This window comes from Prionailurus bengalensis, chromosome X, assembly GCF_016509475.1.
Source record: "Prionailurus bengalensis isolate Pbe53 chromosome X, Fcat_Pben_1.1_paternal_pri, whole genome shotgun sequence".
Taxonomy (NCBI): Eukaryota; Metazoa; Chordata; class Mammalia; order Carnivora; family Felidae; genus Prionailurus; species Prionailurus bengalensis.
The window spans coordinates 15916643-15936403 of NC_057361.1; the positions used below are offsets into that span (position 1 = coordinate 15916643).

The window sequence follows — 19761 nt, forward strand, 5'->3', positions numbered from 1 at the left end:
GCAATTAGCAATGAAAGTAACATTTCCTGAAGGGAAACTGTAAAGCTAAAAGCCATTTAAACAAATTAGCAATTAAAGAAACCACACAAAATTATGACTGCCAAAGAATTAAATCTCTTTGGATGGTTTCACAAGGAATAAATGCACGCAGGCATGATTCTCTAGGAAAGCATTAAACCAAACTTGACATTGAGACGCTTTCACTGGCGAGATGACTGTGTTTGTTAAAGAGGGAAAGGAAGCTGCCCTCCCGGAGGCCAGAAGCCCCCAAGCCTACTTCTCTTCTTCCCTCCTTTAATACCACCATCTTCCCAAAGCTGAATCCCTTGCTAAAGAAGGACGTTGGGGACACGATACCCTTCCTTTGACCTCTTGCGGCAAGTGTCGGAAGTCATCAAATAGTTATCAGCAAGACAACGTGAACACTTACCTCCCAGATTCTTTTTCCCCCAGGCTCTGCCCACAATCATGCTCCTAAAAGGAAGAGCCTATTTGTTTCCTACTTAATTTCTGAGTGTACATTCTTACTTTGAAAGTCAGTACACCAGTCATGCCATCAAAGGGCGGGATTCAAAGGATATTTTATGGAATACTAGTCTGCCATTAAATTGGTCTCTAAAACCTCTAGCTGTGGAGAATAGTTCCTGAACATTGACTACATGTGCCCTGATGACAACAATGCCCTTGATGAAAGCACATCATCAAACTTTGTTCCGTATTAACCGATCGTGCGTTATCTTTCTGTAGGGAAGGTGGCCTCCTAGTACGTAAGAACAAGACACCGAATAATTGCTCACATAAAGCGTTAAAAAATGTCGAAGTCATTCAAATAAATAAGTCTCAGTGCAGGAAGAAACTGTTAAATGAAAACAGATAAAATATAGAAAGGTCATTATAAATTGCTAACAAGTTTCAAAATCAAATCCTTAAAATTAAAACAATGGCTGTGTTTGTTGCTGCTGCTGTTTTTAATAAAATGGTTACTTATAAGCCAAAAAGGAAGGGGGGGGGGGAGGAGGACGATCCTTGGTGTACATTTGAATTAACTCAAGAATAGCATCTGTGAGCAAAAGCGGAGGGCAGGGCGCTGAGAAGCGGCCTACAGCAGTGGGGTCAGCCACAATTTCTAGGACCGGAGCTGAGTGTGCAAACACGGACAACCCCTCTGGATTAGCTACCCGTTCATGTGTTTATCTGTTCATTGTTTTCGGAAATATCCCTGCTGGAGATACAATTTTAGAGTCTAAATATTGTGTCATTCCCCCTTTAACATGTTCTCATTTTGCCGTATGGATTCTTTCTATGTGATAAATGGCTTGTATATTCCTTTCTGGGTTGGAAGGAACCATTTGAGGGTGGAATAAAGAAACAGTTAGTGGCAAGAAACCATCACCATCCTGCCCTCCCCACCAGCAGCACCAGCAGCACCAGCAGCAGAGCAAATGGTTTAGGGCAAGGCTGTGTGAGTTCTTCAGAGAGAGGAATCTGAAGGAGTCTTCTATCATTCCTCATGAGGTAGAACCATAATATCTGCGACCGCTGCCGTTTGGATTTCCCTGAGCTTCTGGTTTCATGGATTTGCTGCCTCCCGGGCTCATCTTAATGACTTTATATTAATCACGGTGAGAAATGCTCTTCGCGTAACACAGGGAGAGGTGGCGCGGTCACTCAACCACATAAGTACGGACCAGGAAGGAAACACACGGCAGATTTGTCTTCCAGACATTCTGGCAGCCTGCTTCTGTCACTTTTAAGTAGGTAAATTACATAGCTGAATATCTGGGTTGGTGAAATAACTCAGAATCTAGCTCCTTCCCTTTGGAGGGAAAGAAAGGTGACTTTTCGTTTTTATGTCAGTTTGGTGCCGTACCTTTTACCTACCGGTGCTCATCACACACGCTATCCCGTGAAGTATGCCAGATTCATGCTCAGAATGCCAGGCGACACCCACAGGCAGGACAGCCCAGAGTGTGGGCTGGGGGCTGGGGGCCGGGGACAGTTCACGAAGGGGTCGTTGCTGTTGCACAGTGAGATCAGCACAGGCACTGCGCATGTTCAGAAACGCTTATAGCAGAGTGCACCAGTATGCCTTCAGACACGTGGCCAGTGGGCTCGTCTGGGTGACCAGGGAATAGACCAATCCTGGTCAAACGCCTGTGGTGAGGTGCAGATGGCACATTGCATGCACAGTAAAGTCATGTTCGCCAAGACCAGGTATCTGTCCCCGGGGGGATGGAAATAAAAATAACTTCACCACAGACAGTCTGAGAAGCACGGTTCTGGCACTCACATGCGAACCTTCTCTTGCATCACTGGTGTATACGTAGGTACGTGCGCGTATGTGTACAGACACACCCTATGTATTTTCTTTGCCATGTGGCGGGCCAGATGACTTAATAAATTACACTTTCATGTAATTTACCTTAATATTCATGCACGGATCAGTTCAGACCTGTGAGTCATTTTGTTTAAATTTAAAACGCACATGTACAGTGCTGTTCAGTGGCAGGAACTGTTCTAAAGGCTTCACGAAATTGACTCGTTAATCTCATTCACCTCCTTCCCCTCAACTTTTGGCAGCTTTATTTCACAACACAAAAGGCTATACGTTGGTCCTGCCAAAGGAAGTCTGTCGTGTGGTGACTGGCTGTGAGCAAGGCGGAACACCACTTCTGGCATGGACCGTCATGCCAAATTCTCATTTCTTTGAACAACACAATGAAGAAATGGTTTATTGGTTTCCAATGGCCCACTCAGGAAAAGCAGTAACCACGAGAGGATGACAGCTCCAGGGGAAGCCATCTTACACCGGCTCAGAGGCCCAGAGATACTGGTACAAGTATGTATGCCATGACAAATGCTACTGGTCTCTTCTCTGCACGCATGGTTCATGCACGCATGTTACACACATGGCAGAGGCACAAAGCAAACAAGAAAGCGCCAGGGCTGGTGATGAGAATGCTCCTGTAGCACACACCAAGGAGACAGCACTTATTCAGGCAGATAAGTCCATGTCCTTGGATCAGAAATTCACACGGACACTTGGCAGAAGCATGAGCAGCTCAGGAAAGTGCGGCCGCGTCAAGAACCACGACTACCCGGATCTTAACTTTACAATTGCTTCCTGCTGTTCATTAAGGTCACTCACTGTAATAGCGTCTGTGGCCCTCCGTCTTGCCCGGTGCAGCTCGGTACAGAATTGTCCCTTCAAAGGTAGTCTTTCCTGACAGTGAATGAGAGAAGAGAAGGGGAGAGAAAAACAAGAGGGGGGAAGGGGGAGCAAATGATGGCAAAAGAAGGAAGAAGGAGAGTCTTTAACTGAACTTGCTTTCAGTGAATCCGCTGTAAGAGTTTTATCGGCAAATTAATTAGAGACCATTAGGCAGAATTTACGAAATTTTACAGAATGAGCCCAAAGTCCCCACGCCATGAGCACCCGGAATCGGGGCTTGCCTCTGCAAATGACTGGCATGGAGATTATGCCCAATTTAAACTGGAAGCCATTTCCACATTTTAACGCAAGAACAGGAAAACCTCAATTAACCAGAGGAAATCCAATTCATCATATTTCTTAACGAACTCAGCTGTACAATGCAAACTCCTCTTTGGAGAGTATGGCCCACACATAATACAAATTTAGGCCCATTGTCTTTTATCTTCTACCCCTAGAGCCCTGTGTGATACAAACTGATATCCGTGACCCCAAGATTCTAAAAAAAAAAGCACAGAGTTCTCTTTAAAGATTTTATGCTTAGTACCTTTCAGCAAGAAAAGGTACTAAAGTGCTAGAGGAGGGTTTTCACCAAAGATGTTTAGACCCAATCGTGGCCTCCGTGTAGACGTTAGGGGTTTTCTGCTTAGCACTGAGAACACCAGAAAACCCTATTTTTCTTGGAACACCTTGATTGACCTTTTGCCATATCAGTCATGAGACTGTACTGAAGCATGAGGACGTAGGACTCACTCACTGTCAAATGTCAAATTATCTCTTTTTTGTTGTTGTTACGAGTAAAGGTTACCGATAGCATAGGACTAGACACACAGCTAAAGCCCAAATCTCTCTGGAATCATGAATAAGTACAGAAAATACACACACACACACACACACACTGCCCTAGTCTGAGTGTATACACACACACACACACATACACACATACACACACACCTTCCAGAGAATACCATCGGCAGGTGAAATGGTTTGCTAAAGGCAAACTCAATTAATATATGCATCACTTTAAATTATCCAATGAACAGGTTCTCTTATGGCTTACAAGCTAAATATCCAACTGGAGCCCAGTCATACAGCTCACTCATAATCAGTCTGAAGGAGGGAAAGGCAGGCTATGTTTACAGAGAGAGGAACTGAGGGAGGGAGCGACTTGTCTCACTTCTTAGAACATTCTTTAGGAAAATGGAAAACCCCAATAAGGAACCACCAAGTCAGCTTCTGGGCCGCATCGCCCCTGATACATGAAGAGAGCTGTGAGTGATCAGATCAGCGACTGAAATGCCCTTGGGTATGTCCCATTTCCGTGTCCTACAGGCATGGTGGGACACCGTTGCCCTGAAATCTGCCCTTTATGACAAATATGCTCCGTCCAATTAAAGCACAAATTTAGATGTTCACAATCACTGCCTGCATAAGAACCATCCAAAGAAACAATCAAGTGTTCCAAAGGTTCTTGTTAGATTTGCAGTTCTTGAGGACTCTGATGACAAAAGAGTGGAGCAAGTAACAGCCGTTGCTTTCTTTGGGCAAATTTTTACTCCCCTTTGGTCATTAAGGTGACATTACTCCTAAGGAATGTAGATGTTTTGCAATCAAGGCCCTCCCAAAATGAACAGCAAGGGTCCTCTCAGCGTCAGAAAAAGTAAACGTAAGAAGAAGAAATCAGTATTTTGATAAAGTCCCTCCAAATATAACAGAACCTCCCTGCGTTCTTTCCTAGGACCAAGTCTGAGGATCACTGAGGGACACCACAGCTCTGATGTCTCCGAACGGCCAAGTGTTGGTGCAAAACCCCCTGTATGCTGTATGCCTGGGCTGGGACTGAGTGAGGACATACTTGTTCTAGCTGAAGAGCAAAAGAGGGACACCTGGGCAGCTCAGCTGGTTGAGCATCTGACTCTTGATTTCGGTTCAGGTCATGATCCCAGGATCGTGGGATCAAGCCCCGCATCAGGCTCTTTGCTAAGCATGGAGCCTGCTTGGGATTCATTCTCTCTCTCTCTCTCTCTCTCTCTCTCTCTCTCTCTCTCTCAAATAAAAAATAATAATAATAAAATAAAGAGCAAAAGAGATGGGCAATTGGAAGAAAGTTCATGAATATAAGTGCTGTTTATTGGGAGAAATCCTCTAGCATCACTATTAAATATTAATACTTAAATATTTTGCAGAAAACGCTGCAAAAAGGAAGAATTTTAGAATTTCAACACAAAATCGTACGCTTATCGTAGCATTTAATTTTGCCTGAAACTGTTCCGTCAACTTGTTAATTGCCCTTCACTGTTAACAGAAGATCATACAAAAAACAAATACCATCTAATATTAAAAAGAACAGAAAATACAAAACAAAAAAGAACAATCTGTTTCTTACAACTAATGAAATACGATATTTGTGTATCATGAAAGTGGTGTGCCCCAAGTTTTAAAAGGCTGTCTCCATCTTTGTCTTAGCTTCACAAGTCACTAAAGCATCAGAATCTAACGTTCCCAATTAAGGAATTAGGAAAACAACAAAGTCAATTCAAACTGAAATCTCATGGCTGTTAATGGTTATAGAATGGAAATGCAAACTTTCTCCCTCTGAAAATTATGGAAAATAATTGAAAATGTTTCTGTAGCTAAACAATGTCTCTTTAAAGAAAATTAACAGGAATACTTTTTAGTTTTACAACAATTACTTTAGAATCTGAGAAATTCAGTAATATTAAAAAAGATGTTAGAAACAAGAAAATATATGTTTATGCCTTAAATATGAAGCAAAATTTGTCTGAAAATGAGATCGGACAATAGTAAGATCTGGATTTGCCCCTCAGCCCAAATAAGTCATGGATTAAGGATATTCTCTGATTACAATTTAATACATCAATAGAACTTCTGACTAGCTACATTTTACATTATTTAGTCAATACTAGCACATGCAAAGCAGAAAATGAAAAGGTAATTAATCCTGATCCGTGATAAGAAGAAGAAATAAGCTAAACTCCACTACAATTTGAAATTTGTCAGACGCTCTGTGAAAGGGGAAACTGCAGGCCAGAATAAAGGCAATACCAAAGTGTGTGTGGAAAGCCTGCATGTGACTGCGGCCGTGTCACTCATAAGCCATGCCACACCCAGGACTTTGTTTCACTAGACTTTAGTGTTCTTATCTGACACCAGGCCAGAAGATGGCTAAATTCCTTTCCATCCCTGACATAAGATCCTGCCTGCACTATTATTACAACTACTGGGATGTTTTATTTTGTAAAAAACCTAATTTACTCAAATTTTTTTCTCCGTTAGTCTGCTACATGGGAGCCCACTTCATTCTTTTAAAACGTTCCTTGTTGGTTTCACTTTGCAAGCCCTAACAGATCTGGGTGATAATCATCAGTGGCTGCTAACATTCAACAAGAAAGACAGCCAGACCTTATGAGCCTCCATATAGATGACCCATCACCATCTATGAAGTTTGGGGGAAAAAATGTTTTATATTAATTATCAACTTATAGGAACACAGAGTCAATGATATAGCAGAGGTGAAATCGGCAAAGACTTACAGTGGGAAGTGAATGGACAAAGGACATCAGTTTGTTCAGTAAAAAATTACAAGGAAAAAAGGAGAGATGGAGAGGAATCTATAGGTTTAGAAAGACTTGAAACAATCTGATTATAATCAGACACAAATCACAATGCATGTACCTCCTTCGCATGCACATTCAAACTAACAAATTGTACTAAAAATAAAAGATCCTGAGGGGAAGCGGACACTGACTGCACCTGTAATTCCACTGAGGAACTGCCTTTATTTATTTATTTATTTATTTATTTATTTATTTAGGTGCGATAGGGTATTTTAAGGCACCTTCTTATTGATACATATTGAAATATTTATGGATAAAATTACATGATACCTGGAGTTTGCTTCAGAATAATATGGGGAAAGATCGTGCAGTGGTATAAATAGAATCAAGTGGCCAAAGGCCGATAGCTGCTGAAGCTGGGTGATGAGCACTCAGGGGTTCATTACACTATTCTCTTGACTTGTATGTATGTTAGAAATTCTCTATAATAACAAGTTTATAAAAATATCTGAAAAAGTACCTTTAATGTTTCATAAATCCTATAAAATATAACAGTATTTTCAAGTTTAAGTATGCAGCAAGTTTTTGCTACTACATAGCTATGAATTTTCTTATCTGAGGTAAAAGGTTTAAACCAACATATCAACCAACCCAACTGCTGTAACTCTTTCCTTGACAGATTAGATTACCCTGAACAAAGATCTAAAGTTCAGAGATTTTCATAAGCAACCACCATATATAAAAATACATCAGGGTAAAAGAAAAGCAAGTTCAAGCACCTTGCACCTGTCATTCAAAGATGAAAATGCCACCTTCGAGTGACAAAGGATTCAGCAAGAGCTTACTGAACCCCTGCCATGTGTCAAGCTGTCCGGGCACTCTTCCGCATAAATACAATGCAAGGTCTCTTCTATCACATTCATCACAGGTTGACAAAACTCAACTTAATAACTATGCTCAAATACTTTCTAGAAATAGAAATATGAAGAGTACAAATACCAAATAATTATGTACACATATAGGTGTGTGTGTGTGTGTGTGTGTGTGTGTGTGTGCAAGATAGAGATATACAAGGACACAATGTACACAAAGTTTTATTCATATGAACCAGGACATAGATTTTGTCTCTTAAGAAACCTCACCATGATGTCTGGTAGCATTTAAATTAAGAGGATTTTTAGGATGCCACCAGCCTCTCTAAAAATTACCAAAATGGCACAAACATTAGGAATATTAAGTGGGCTGTCCTAACACAGACCTTGATTAAATACAGCTTAGCTCATACCAGAGTAAAAACCTAGATGTCTCTTGTGCATTAGCCATACCTTCGTCTTTCTCAGTTTTATGATAAAAGTAAATAGGCATTTACTATAGTCACACAAGATACTATCTCCGGGGAAAACTGGGTGATGGGTATGTGAGATCTCTCTGTACAGTTCTGAGTTTTTTTTTTTCACAACTTCCTGTGATTCTGTAATTATTTTAAAATTTAAAAAGTTAAAATAAAGCACATTGAAACTACTGATGCCATTCTCTGGCAGTAGAGAACAACTAGGATCATTCTAAAGCTAAAGGTTCCACTTAAACAAATCCTCCCAGTATACATAACTTCTGTGTGTGATCTGATCTACATTTTATACATTTTACCATCTGATACACATTTTATCATCAGAGTGTAAACAGCTACTGAAAAACCTATGAGAACACTGAGAGATGCTCTTTCTCTTTCAGGGGATTGCTTCAAGGCAGCAAGCCACAGGGACGTTATCATCACATCTGCTTTTTTATGAAGTCCTTTATGACCACCATTGTCCCCACATCCCGATGGGACTGGTCTCTCCACCTTTGTATACCATTTTCCTCAGCCACCCATGGAGCACATGGGGCACCTCCCTGAACTGGTTTCTGCACCCAGTTTCTATAATGTGAGCTGACTGAAGGCAGGGACCCCATCTGATTTGTCTCTGCATATCTTCAGTGTCTTGTGCAGTGTCTTAGTAATAACAGGGGCTCAGTAAAGGTTGGATGTATGAGGAATAGAAGAAAATGAGGAAGAAAGGAAAAAAGGAAGGGAGGGAGGGAGGGAGGGAGGGAGGGAGGAAGGAAGGAAGGAAGGAAGGAAGGAAGGAAGGAAGGAAGGAAGGAGAAAAGATGGATAGATATGGGCGGACAGATGGAGAGATGGAGAGATGGGCCCTCTTGTCCTAACTGTACATACTGGAAGATTGCCAAAGCTCTGTAGTTCTTTCAGAAGCATCCATCCTTGTTAGGAGACCATGCCTCTTCAGGGACCTCACAACCCCCTCAACAAGGGACAGAATCTGAGGTAACTAAATGTGGCTGCTGAAATTTGGGGCTCTCCTAGTCCTGAAATGGAGGGCTTTCAACTGAATGAGTGTTGGGGAGAAAAGTCTCTCCAAGAGAAACAGCCCCTGCCAAGTATGTGAAGGAAGGCTAGGTGACCAGTAGAGACCATTCCACTGAGTCTCCTAACCTCCTACCCCAGAAATTCCAGCACCATGTGTTTTGGGCTGAGGGAGTCAGGCAGGATCAAAAGTCCATATTATTAAATCAGAGCAGGAGGAGACAGTTTATTTCAGTAATTCCAAAAATACAAAAGGCATTACTTCTCTGACCCTTCAGCTCTGAAAGCATAGCTAACAATGGCAGGATACCGAGAGGTCAAGGGTCTCCCAAACAGGTTATCCGATACCTCTCCAGATCTCTTTTTCTGTCTCAGCCAAGGAGTCCCAAAGTAATTTAAACATGCAGAGACAGCGCTGCAGTGAGCAGGGTACCAAATGGTATGCAGCAGCCTCAATATATAAACTGGTTACATCCCAGGCTTTATCAGGATTAACAATGAAAGTGACCGTTTACGGACAGCCTTATATGGGCGAGGTGTTTATGTACATAATTGCCATTAGAACTCATAACACACTCCCCCATGGAAATAATGGTATAATGATCCGATTTGGTCCTCCCTCTTAGAAAGCCCATTTAATCTACAACATCCTTGAGGCACAGTATTGTTATTGTAGGACCCAATTACCAGGTGCAACTGGGAAGCAGAGAATCACCTGACCCCAAGCCAGAGAAGGCAGCAGGAGCTGCAAGATGCTTCATTTGCTCCAAAATCACCTCCCATCTTTCCTACCACAGACCCTAGGATGGAACGGAGTTCAGGGGTGGGGTGGAGTGGGGTCCCTGGCTCTGGCAGTGGAAGGAAAGGGTATAGCTGAAGCCTATGAGCCAACCAGCCAGATCTGCTGTTTCTATGAATGACAGGCCATAGGAGCCCACGCTACTGAGAGACCAAGGGAAGAAGGTCACTCGAGCACTTCTCCAGAAGTGGCTTTACCTCCAAATCGGGAACCTGTCCATCGTGCTACTGGTTAAATAAAAGAGACACAACTAATTTGGGAGCACCACTCAAGTCAGATTTTCCCAAATGGAAAAGAAAGATGTTTTAGTATTATTTTGACAGCACTGGGTTTAAAAGGGGAGTCTGCCACCCCAGGGAGTGGCGCACCACTATGACACAGTCGAGCCGCTTACAACATTCACACCATGACCTTGGCTCAAGACGGCACATGAGATACACAGACGCCCACGTAGGAAGTTGGGTTAGCGACTGGGAGAACAAAGCTTCCCGGTCCTGACCTTTTGCTCCATGAGCTGGAAAGGGCAGCAGAGAAGCTGGAGGGAGGAGAGGTTCAGGCCCTGGAGAAAGAAAGACCTGGAGTTCGTTCTCACCATCGCAGAAAGACACGCATGCTCACCCAAGGTGGGGCTGGACTCTCCGCTGTCTTGTCATACTTGTAAGAAACCTGGCATGCAGTCGTCCCGAGCACAGCCCTTCTCACCACCAGCGGGTTTTGTGTGTGTGGGCGTGCCATTTTTCTCCAAGTTGCTCAAGGGACGGTGAGAAATACAGTCTCGTTTGGTTCATTTAAAAAATAACTATCAACTTGCAGGGAGTGACACTTTAGAAGTGTATGGAAGCACAGTAATGGGAGCCAGAGGGGAATAGGACCACGGCATGAAGGCTGACGGTCACTCATCCAGAGATGCACAGTGTGCATCTGCACACTCACAAAGGTGTGCAGTTCACACCTTTACAATGATAACCTACTAAACCACAGGGGTTAAGGCAGCATAACCAAGAGTGTACTCGTGAGCTTCTGTCACTGTCACTCGGCACAGGCTACAGAACAGAGGGGTGGCTGGAGCAGCACCTGTGGGTGCCCGCACTCCCTTCCTGCATCAGGGGCTTCCTTACTTGACTTGGAGAGCTGCTCATCCTGGGAAATGCCCAGGTCATCCGATTCCCCCGACAGCTCCTTGATGAAGTTGGAAGGAAACATTCCAGTCTTTCCATTGAGAACGCCTTCCCACCATCCTTCTTCTACCTGCACAGATGCAAACACAAGAACAGAGATGCAGGACTCAGGTTAGACACTGTGGTTCCCAGTCTTCTCTCCCACCTGTATGGTGCACAACGCAGAGCCCACACAGGGAGAGCAGAAGGACCCAGAGTTTACAAGTTAAGAGGGAATGAGATCACCAACCTCATGGAGTCTTGAGATTCAGACTCGGGGCGGGGGGCTGAGCCTGGGGCCCATAAACACAAGTGGAAAATAACTAACACTTCGTTTTTGCTAACCTCAAACTAAAATTTGGCATTTCCTTTGCTTACAAAATGTGGGTAACACAATAAGAGTAGACGGACCTGTGACTGGTCACCAAACAACTCATGGACATATTCATATCGCATCACAGATGGTGTGGGTATCTCAAGACATCATTTGCACCCATCAGTACTATGAAGTGGTGATAGTTACCAACCTGCTGGGGACCTTGTTATTTAATGTGTTCGTAGGGAATTATATATTAATTAAAATAAGAAGTTAAACTTAGATTATCATATCAAAATTTGTTTCAAAAATAGCTTGATAGCTACTGCAATGGTTCCCTTTATAAACGTAGGCTTCATTTTTATGCATTTCAAACCATTATTTAACAACTGACCATGGCTTCCCCAGACTACCCAAATTAACTAGATGACCTAACGAAATCAATTGACAAGCCCTGAGCTACAAACTCAATTGGAAGGGAGAACTCCCTGCAGGTTTCTGAAGGGTTGTAGATAACCCTGAGAAGAACCGCAACTGGGTGAAGAGAGACAGGGAGGGCGGCCAGACTGGAGTCCTCTGGCTGGGAGAGTGAGGCCGGATCTGGGGGAGCAGTGACAGTGCAGAAGGCAGGTATGGATTGGAAGGCCCTCTGAGGTATGAGCTGGTCTTGAGACACCAGTTCGCTGGGACGATCAAGAGGAAGGTAAAAAGTCATTCCAAGATTTTGTGATGGAGCCACTAAGAGAACACCAAGATGGCTTCTTGGAGGAAAGTGACAGAACATTCTGAGAAGAAGCAAGCATTAAGTTACTTGTGTGGGCGATATAACAGAAAGAGACCCTGAACCTTTGGAATTTTTTTTTACCACATGCATATATCACCAATTCAAACTGACAAATACAATTTAACAGCTAAAACAATTAAAACAAAAAAGATAAGGGATATTAGAGTCAAAAGTCCAGTTCGAATCCTACTGAAGCTTAGCAGTTGTCTGACCTCATTCAAATTTCCTACCAAACCAAACCCTGAGTTCCTATCTATACAATGGGGATAATGAATACACTCATTCAGTGTTAAAGACAAATGTATTACGACTCTACACTAAGGGCTAGGGACACAGAACTGTACAGGGCATCGCTGTTTTTTCCCTCAAGCAGTTGACAATGTACGAAGGGAGAGAGGGCACGTGATCGAAAGAGGGGAGAGGACTGATGTGACAAAAAGCTAGTAATGGGCAGTGGATAGACGGGAAAATGCCATGACTCAGCACAAACCAGACTGGTTACACAAAGTCGAGCTCACCGAGATTTGGGATGCTACAGGAAGCCTTTGAGAAAAAAATAAAAATTAAAATTAAGGTTGGCCTTGAAGAGGATGAATGATAGATGTAAGTAGGAGAAGGGGGTGCGTGAGACACTCCAGAAAGGGGGGAGCTGACAGGACCTGTGCAGTGGAGACAACGAGAATGCCGTTTGGAGCATTTGTTAGGGAACTCATGAAATACAGGCTTGCACAGTGGCGATTATATCTGCGTGATCACAGAAATCTTCGGGAAAGCATCCAGACATCCATGTACAACTGTCCCAGTGACTATTCAATACCAAATCGTGGCATTTAACAGCATTTCAGTTGAAACCATTCCACGTTACTATGCCAACTCAACTGATATGTGTTATTCTTTCAAGGAGCTTTTTATAGGATTAGGATGGTTGGGAAAATTCGCCATGAGCCTGAATATAAATAGTCACCGGATTTATAGCGGGGGTCCTTTGTACTTGTCCTGAATAAGAAACCATAAAACGACCTTCTTTCTCCCAGAATCACAGGGCAGGAGGAAAAACCGAGGGCACAGACCACAAAGGAGCAGTCCCTAGCGTAATCCCCGACAGACAGCGCAGGGCAGCCGGGCCAACTCCATTCATTTCGGTTTGACAGTATCTAAAACAGTTCCGTTCCCAGTAAAAGGCGGCTCCAGCCTGAGATCCCTGAAGGAAGTACTCCTGATGTGTGGGATTGGTCAGCCGCCTGCTGGGAAAACAGGGGTGTCTTCACCTCACCACACGCCCAGATGCCTGTATCCATGTCACGGCACAGTCTGAGAGGAGTGGCCAAGAGGGAAAGAGCAGAGGTCTATCATTAGCCACGCAGGCAGGGAGCGGAGGGGCAATAAAACCACCGCTCACTGCCTGGGGGGTACGCTCCCCATCACTGGCGCTGTGGCAGTGGGGGCGGGGCGGGTTGCCCGGCCCCTGGACCGGTGAGAGTCGTTCAGTGCTATTTCTTCCCTTACCCTGCTGCTTTAGTTGCAAGATCCAGGCTAGAGACGGGGTGAGGGGTGGGGGGTAAAAATGATCCTCACCCTCCGACCATTCCTCTTCAGCAGTATTCTAGAGTTCAACCTCCCGTATTGAGATGAGGACACTGAAGCCCAGAGTGATTACATTCATTCCGTCAGTCAAAGAGTAGAGCACAGTACCTCACACTTTGAATGAATAAACGAACAAAACGCCGGGAAATCATTCGAGGAAACCCGCCATGGGGGTCTATGAAGCCCTGGTTCGCCGACCAAAGGACCTGCGCTACTGTGAGGAGCAAAAGGGACAAAAACTGTGGGACGTGTCTTTTGGACATGGGACATGACTGTGTTAGCCACTGTTCTTAATTAAGTGCCGCCAGGCCCAAGTGTGTGTGCCCCTCTCTATCCGACCAACATTTCATAAGCTCCCCGCCCGCGCTGCCCTAGGACCTTGGGGCAGATTCAGTGGTGAACAAAACAAAGACACTGTGCTGGAGAAGCAACAAAGAAGGGAACATACAGACCCTGTGCACCCCCCACTTAGAACCCAAGCTTGCTTATGTTTGTTTGTCTATTTAAAAGAAAGAAATGTAGAAATGTGTCCCTTGGCAATAAAGTGTGGATTGTGGATGTTACCGAGGGCTTATAATTTCTGCCCCAAGGAGAGTAACGAAGGGGAGCCGATACCCACCTTCTCCGACACTAACACACATATCAACGGCCTTCTGCAGGCCTTGGCTCTAGGCTGAGAACAACGCCCACCCCGTGTCCCTGTGACCGACCCAGCCAGCTCCGGAGCCCACGGCTATGTCCCGAGAGCCAACCCCATCTTCGGCCCGGAGCTGGGAACAGGGTGGCTGGCTCCTGGCAGTGTTTGAGAAAGAAACTTCAATGGTTTGTGCTGGGGGCCCTGCAATCCCCACATCTTCACAATCACCAGCCTCTAAGTGGGTTCACTGCCCAAGGAGGCCACTTCGAGCTTTTAGCCCTGTTGGAAGCTGGGGAAGTGGCGGGGTGACTTTCAGCACTTCCAGCCAATTTTATACACATGATCTACATGCGTAAGGCACCAAAGAGGATGCCTGCGAATACAAAGATGACCATGCGGTCTGGGGTACACAGCTATTCAAGAAGAGTTTCCGCTTACCAGCGTTCAAGTTTGACCTGTCAACCGTACTGAGGAAGGGACTTTAAAGTGCTTTAAAGTCTACCTCAGGGTGCCGCTTAGGGGCTGCTATGGCTTTTTACATGCATGTAACCCTTCGTAGCCCACAGCTGGGTGAGAAGAACGCTGGAGGGGTAAGGGTGTGGGAGTCACAGGGGAGGGAGAGGCACACAGGCAAATGAGGTCAGCTCCATCGTTCCAAGAGCCGTTTTACCGTTCTTTCCAGGAAGGAAAACGGAAGAGTCAAGCTTTAAGGAAAGGCCCACACCTTAACATGACTGAACACTTCCTCAAAATTTGTTCTGACTTCATAGGTTATATGAATCTATTTCCTCTAGGCTTTCCAATTTGTGGGTGAATAATGGCTCATAATAGTCTCTATCCATCCCTTGTATTGCTGTGTTATCAGTTGTAACCTCTCCTCTTTCATTTCTGATTTTATTTGAGTCCTCTTCTTTCCTGGGGGAGTCTAGCAAATGATGTCTATTTTGTTTATCTTTTCAGAAGATCAACTCTTAGTGTCACTGATCTTTCCCATTATCTTTTTAGACTCCATTTCATTTATTTACGCTCTGATCTTTGTGTTCGCCTTCCTTCTACCAACCTTTCACTTCATTTGTTCTCTTCCTAGTTCTTTGAAGGTATTATGCTAAGTGAAATAAGTCAAAGAAAGACTAATACTATATGATCTCATATGTGGAATCTAAAAAACAAACCCACAAACTCATGGATACAGAGAACAGACTGGTGGCTGGCACAGGCAGGGGCTGGGGGTACGTGAAATAGATGAAGGTGGGCAAAGTGTACAAAATTTTAGTTACAAGACAAATAAATCCCAGGGATGTAATGTGGAGCATGGTGCCTATAGTTAACAGTAGCATATTACATATTTGAAAGCTGATAAGAGAATAGATCTTAAAAATTCTCATCATGGGAAAAAAAATGTAACTACCTGTGGTGATGGATGTTAAATAAATCCATTGCTGTAATCACGTCGAAATATACACTACACATGTATCAAATCATTACCTTGCATGCCTAAAACTAATACAATGCTCTACATTAATTATATCTCAACATTTATTCAGAAATAATTAAGTGAGAATTTCCACACTGGCCCTTTCTCCTATCTTTGAGAGGTAAGGAAAAGTATTTTGAAGATGTTTAAAACACTAGAAAAATATTTGGAGAGTTTTTAAGTTTTTTTTAAATTGAGGTATAATTCGTATGATGCACACATCGTAACAGTACCAGTAAATCGGTCTTCACAAGTGCAAACACCTGTGTCACCCTCACCTCTATCAACATACGGAAAATTTCCATCACTCCAGAAGATTCCCTTGTGCCCGTTCCTGGTCAATCCACCTCCACAAGCAACCACTCATCTGATTTCTATCACCTGATTGATTTTACCTTCTCTAGAACTTCATGTGAATGTTCTAATGCACAGTTTTGCCTTTTGAACATTGCTGAAAAAATACGAAGTGTTTCTAGAAAACACCTTTTTCTATGAGTGGAATTAGTGAAAAAATATTTTTAAAGGAACCACTCCCTGAAGGCATAAATACCTACATTATTTTCCTTTTTAATTGCTTTAAATAACCATCCCTGTTGATTGGGAGACATAGAAAGCTGGTTATGCCAAATATAAACAACTGTTACCTACGTCCTAAATCCCCACTCCCCCAACCCCCACACTCCTGTGTAGTGCATTGTCAAATTATCTTTCTGGCAAGGCCACAACGTTCCATATACATAGGAAGGTGATTTTTTACCCCCTCGTTCTTCTGAGAAGAAGCCTATTACACATGAAAGGACCCCCTCAAAAGAGAAATCTGCAGAGTAATTCAAAGGGAAATGATTTAAGAAGACGGACAACTTCTATTTAAGACTTCGGCAAACTCTGCCCAATGAGACAGAGCAACATCCATGATGTTCCTCACAGTGGAAAGGGCTTTTGCGGACATCCTTCAGCAAAACTTGACAGTTCTATCCTTCAAAACAGCTACGGGCTTGACTACAGGCCTTCAAATTCCTAAATGACTCTATGCTAAGACCTTACTATCACTCTAGCTTGAAAATATGGGCAAAGAGTAAATTAATCCAGTAAGATAACCTTTCTGATGAATCAAGATCTTGAAGTGTGGTGTCCTGTCACTATTCCCAGGTGAGAAAATTGTCTGTGGGAATGTGTCAATTTTAGAAAATCTATATGTAATAAACCTTTATTTACTTTTAATGTTTATTTATTTTTGAGAGAGAGAGAGAGAGAGAGAGAGAGCATGAGCAGAGGAGGGGCAGAGAGAGAGACACACAGAATCCGAGACAGGCTCTGGGCTGTGAGCTGTCAGCCCAGAGCTGGATGCGGGGCCCAAACTCCCGAACTGCGAGATCATGACCTGAGCCGAAGTTGGACGCTTAAACAACTGAGCCACCCAGGCACCCCTGTAAGAAACCTTTAAATGGGGGTACCCCTTTAAAATTTCAGTGTGGGAGGCACCGTCACTTTTATGTCATCCGCATTTGACCACATCGGCCAGCTTCTGCTTCCTATACTCCACACGTGTGCTGGGAGGTTCACAGGTCATTCTGGACTCCAGAGCAAGGCTCTACGAATATCCCATCCTCCGTATTCCAGACTAGCCCAGCACCTTACACAATACACCCTGTGCTTGCTGAATTAATCCAAATACTTCTCACCTTCCACGTGCCCCGTTGTTGAAATTCCTCCTGTTCTAGGAAGCATCTTCTCTACCCTCAGTGAGTGGAGAAGTTGTTAAATCTTTCTCATCTGTCAATGCCATCCTTTACCACTGTAGTACCATCCTGGGTCATTAGTTAGCTTCTTAGCTGTATGCGTCTTACCCTCCCTGACTATACTGAGCATGTGTCGAGGCAGAGATTCTGTTCAACAAATCTTTGAATCCCTGTCTGTCACAGAGAATAAGCACTCAAATATGTGATAAATCCCATAGCTGTGTAAACCTCTTATAAATACATTTAAACTTGCAAACATGTTGCTTTTATACAGCTGTAGCCTGTTTTGTATGCTGATGATTCTAATATAATCACATTTTGTTCTAATCATGGCTTCCCTCACCTTAATATGCTCTATCATCTCTGCACATTACATAATCAGTCATGTCCACCCAAAGTTACTGGGAGAAATGAGCAAAGAGCAGCCTAAGCTCTTTGGGTCCTCGAATTTTAATCAACAAATTTTTATATTAATGTTATCTTTTTTTTTTGAAAACATAACAAACCCTTCTAAAGCAAGGGGTGTGTTAATGGGTAAGAATTTAGGTATGCTTTGATCACCTATTAATTAATCCACTTTTAAATGAACTTGCTTTCGAGGCACCTGGGTGGCTCAGTTGGTTAAGTGTCTGCTGACTTCGGCTCAGGTCACGATCTCACGGTTCATGGGTTCGAGACCCGTGTGAGGCTCTGTGTTGACAACTCAGAGCCTGGCACGTACTTCGGATTCTGTGTCTTCCTCTCTCTCTGCCCCTCCACTGCTCATGCTCTGGCTCTCTTGGTCTCTCCAAAATGAATAAAAATGTAAAAAAAAAATTAAATGAATTTCCTTTCTCATGGGCAAGCATAAAACAAAAGGCATCTTTCTTCATATGCAAGTCTTCAAAGTTCTTACACCAAAAATGAAATGAGGATTACCTGCTATTTTGGGTCCCTGGACCCAGTTCCAGTTGTGTGGGGGGGGGGCGGTGGGGTGGGGGGGAGTGAGGTTTCCCCACACCAACAAGCAATTCTCCAGACATGAGCCCAGGGTTCTACCATTTAACTCAATTCTGACCCTATCTCCCCAGAGACAGCTTCATACCCCACAGGTGAAGAGCTCAGTCCTACAAGACCGCGCTCTTCCCTGCCCCCAACGTCAGACGCCAGTTTCAAGTCCAGCTTGTCACCTGTACTTCTGACCCACTGGCTATATATCAGAAGTTCCCATGACGCCCACCTCAGGGTCAATTAATTTCCTAGAGCGGATCCCAGAACTCAGGGAAACATCCTACTCAGCAGATCACAGGCTTAATGTAAAAGTATCTAACTCAGGAACAGCTGGATGGAAGAGCTGCACAGGGCAAGGCACGGGGGAAAGCGCGTGGAGCTTCCGTACCCTCTCCAGGCACCGCTCTCCACGCATCTCCCATGTTCACCAGCCCAGAAGCTCTCTGAATCTGTCCTTTGCGGGTTTTTTGGAGGCTTCATTACACACGCATGGTTGATTAATTCACGGGCCACAGGCAAGGGATTCAACCTCCAGCCCCTCTCCCCTCCCCAAGGTCAGTGGGTGGGACTGAGAGTTGCAACCTTCTCATCACACACATTGGCTCCACTGGCAGCCAGCCCCAGTGCTTAGGTCTTGCAAAAGTTACTTCATTAACATAACAAAAGACACCTTTATCACTCTTTTAGGAAATGTCAAGAGTGTTAGGGGCTCTGTGACAGAAATGAAAGGCCAGATATACATATTTCTTCTTATAATTCACACTATCATAAATGCCCATCCATACCCACAAAGGTTGTCTGATTTACAAAGTTCTGAAGAATTTGAACAGCCTGTTTAATGCTAGCTGAGAGAAGCAACCTCAGCTGTGGGTGCAAGAAGATGCCTAAGTTTGGGGCACCTGGGTCACTCAGTCCATTGAGCTCCTGACTCTTAATTTCAGCTCAGATCATGATCCCAGGGTTGTGGGATCAAGCTTCGGGCTGCGGCTGAGCATGGAACCTGCTTGAGAGGCTAGTGCGCTCGCTCGCTCGCTCGCTCGCTCTCTCTCTCTCTCGCCCTCACCCCCCTCTGCCCCCCATTCCCCACTGAGCTCTCTCTCGCTCTCTCTCTCACCCTCGCCCCCCAT

General features: G+C 44.0%; 1 protein-coding gene across 9 annotated transcripts in view; it reads right to left on the reverse strand.

The window, feature by feature from the left end:
* The window catches only part of SH3KBP1 (SH3 domain containing kinase binding protein 1), a 334334-nt gene that overhangs the window by 136111 nt on the left and 178462 nt on the right, over nt 1–19761 (reverse strand). For 4 of the 9 annotated variants that reach the window (XM_043570578.1, XM_043570574.1, XM_043570577.1 and 1 more), the window contains 3 exons: nt 11072–11201; nt 10453–10512; nt 3149–3223 (listed from right to left, as the gene is read on the reverse strand). In XM_043570578.1, the coding sequence (XP_043426513.1) occupies nt 3149–3223; nt 10453–10512; nt 11072–11201 (265 nt within the window). Of the gene's footprint in view, nt 1–3148; nt 3224–10452; nt 10513–11071; nt 11202–19761 lie in introns of those variants that run through there. The other 5 variants (XM_043570580.1, XM_043570575.1, XM_043570579.1 and 2 more) reach the window with 3 other exon arrangements.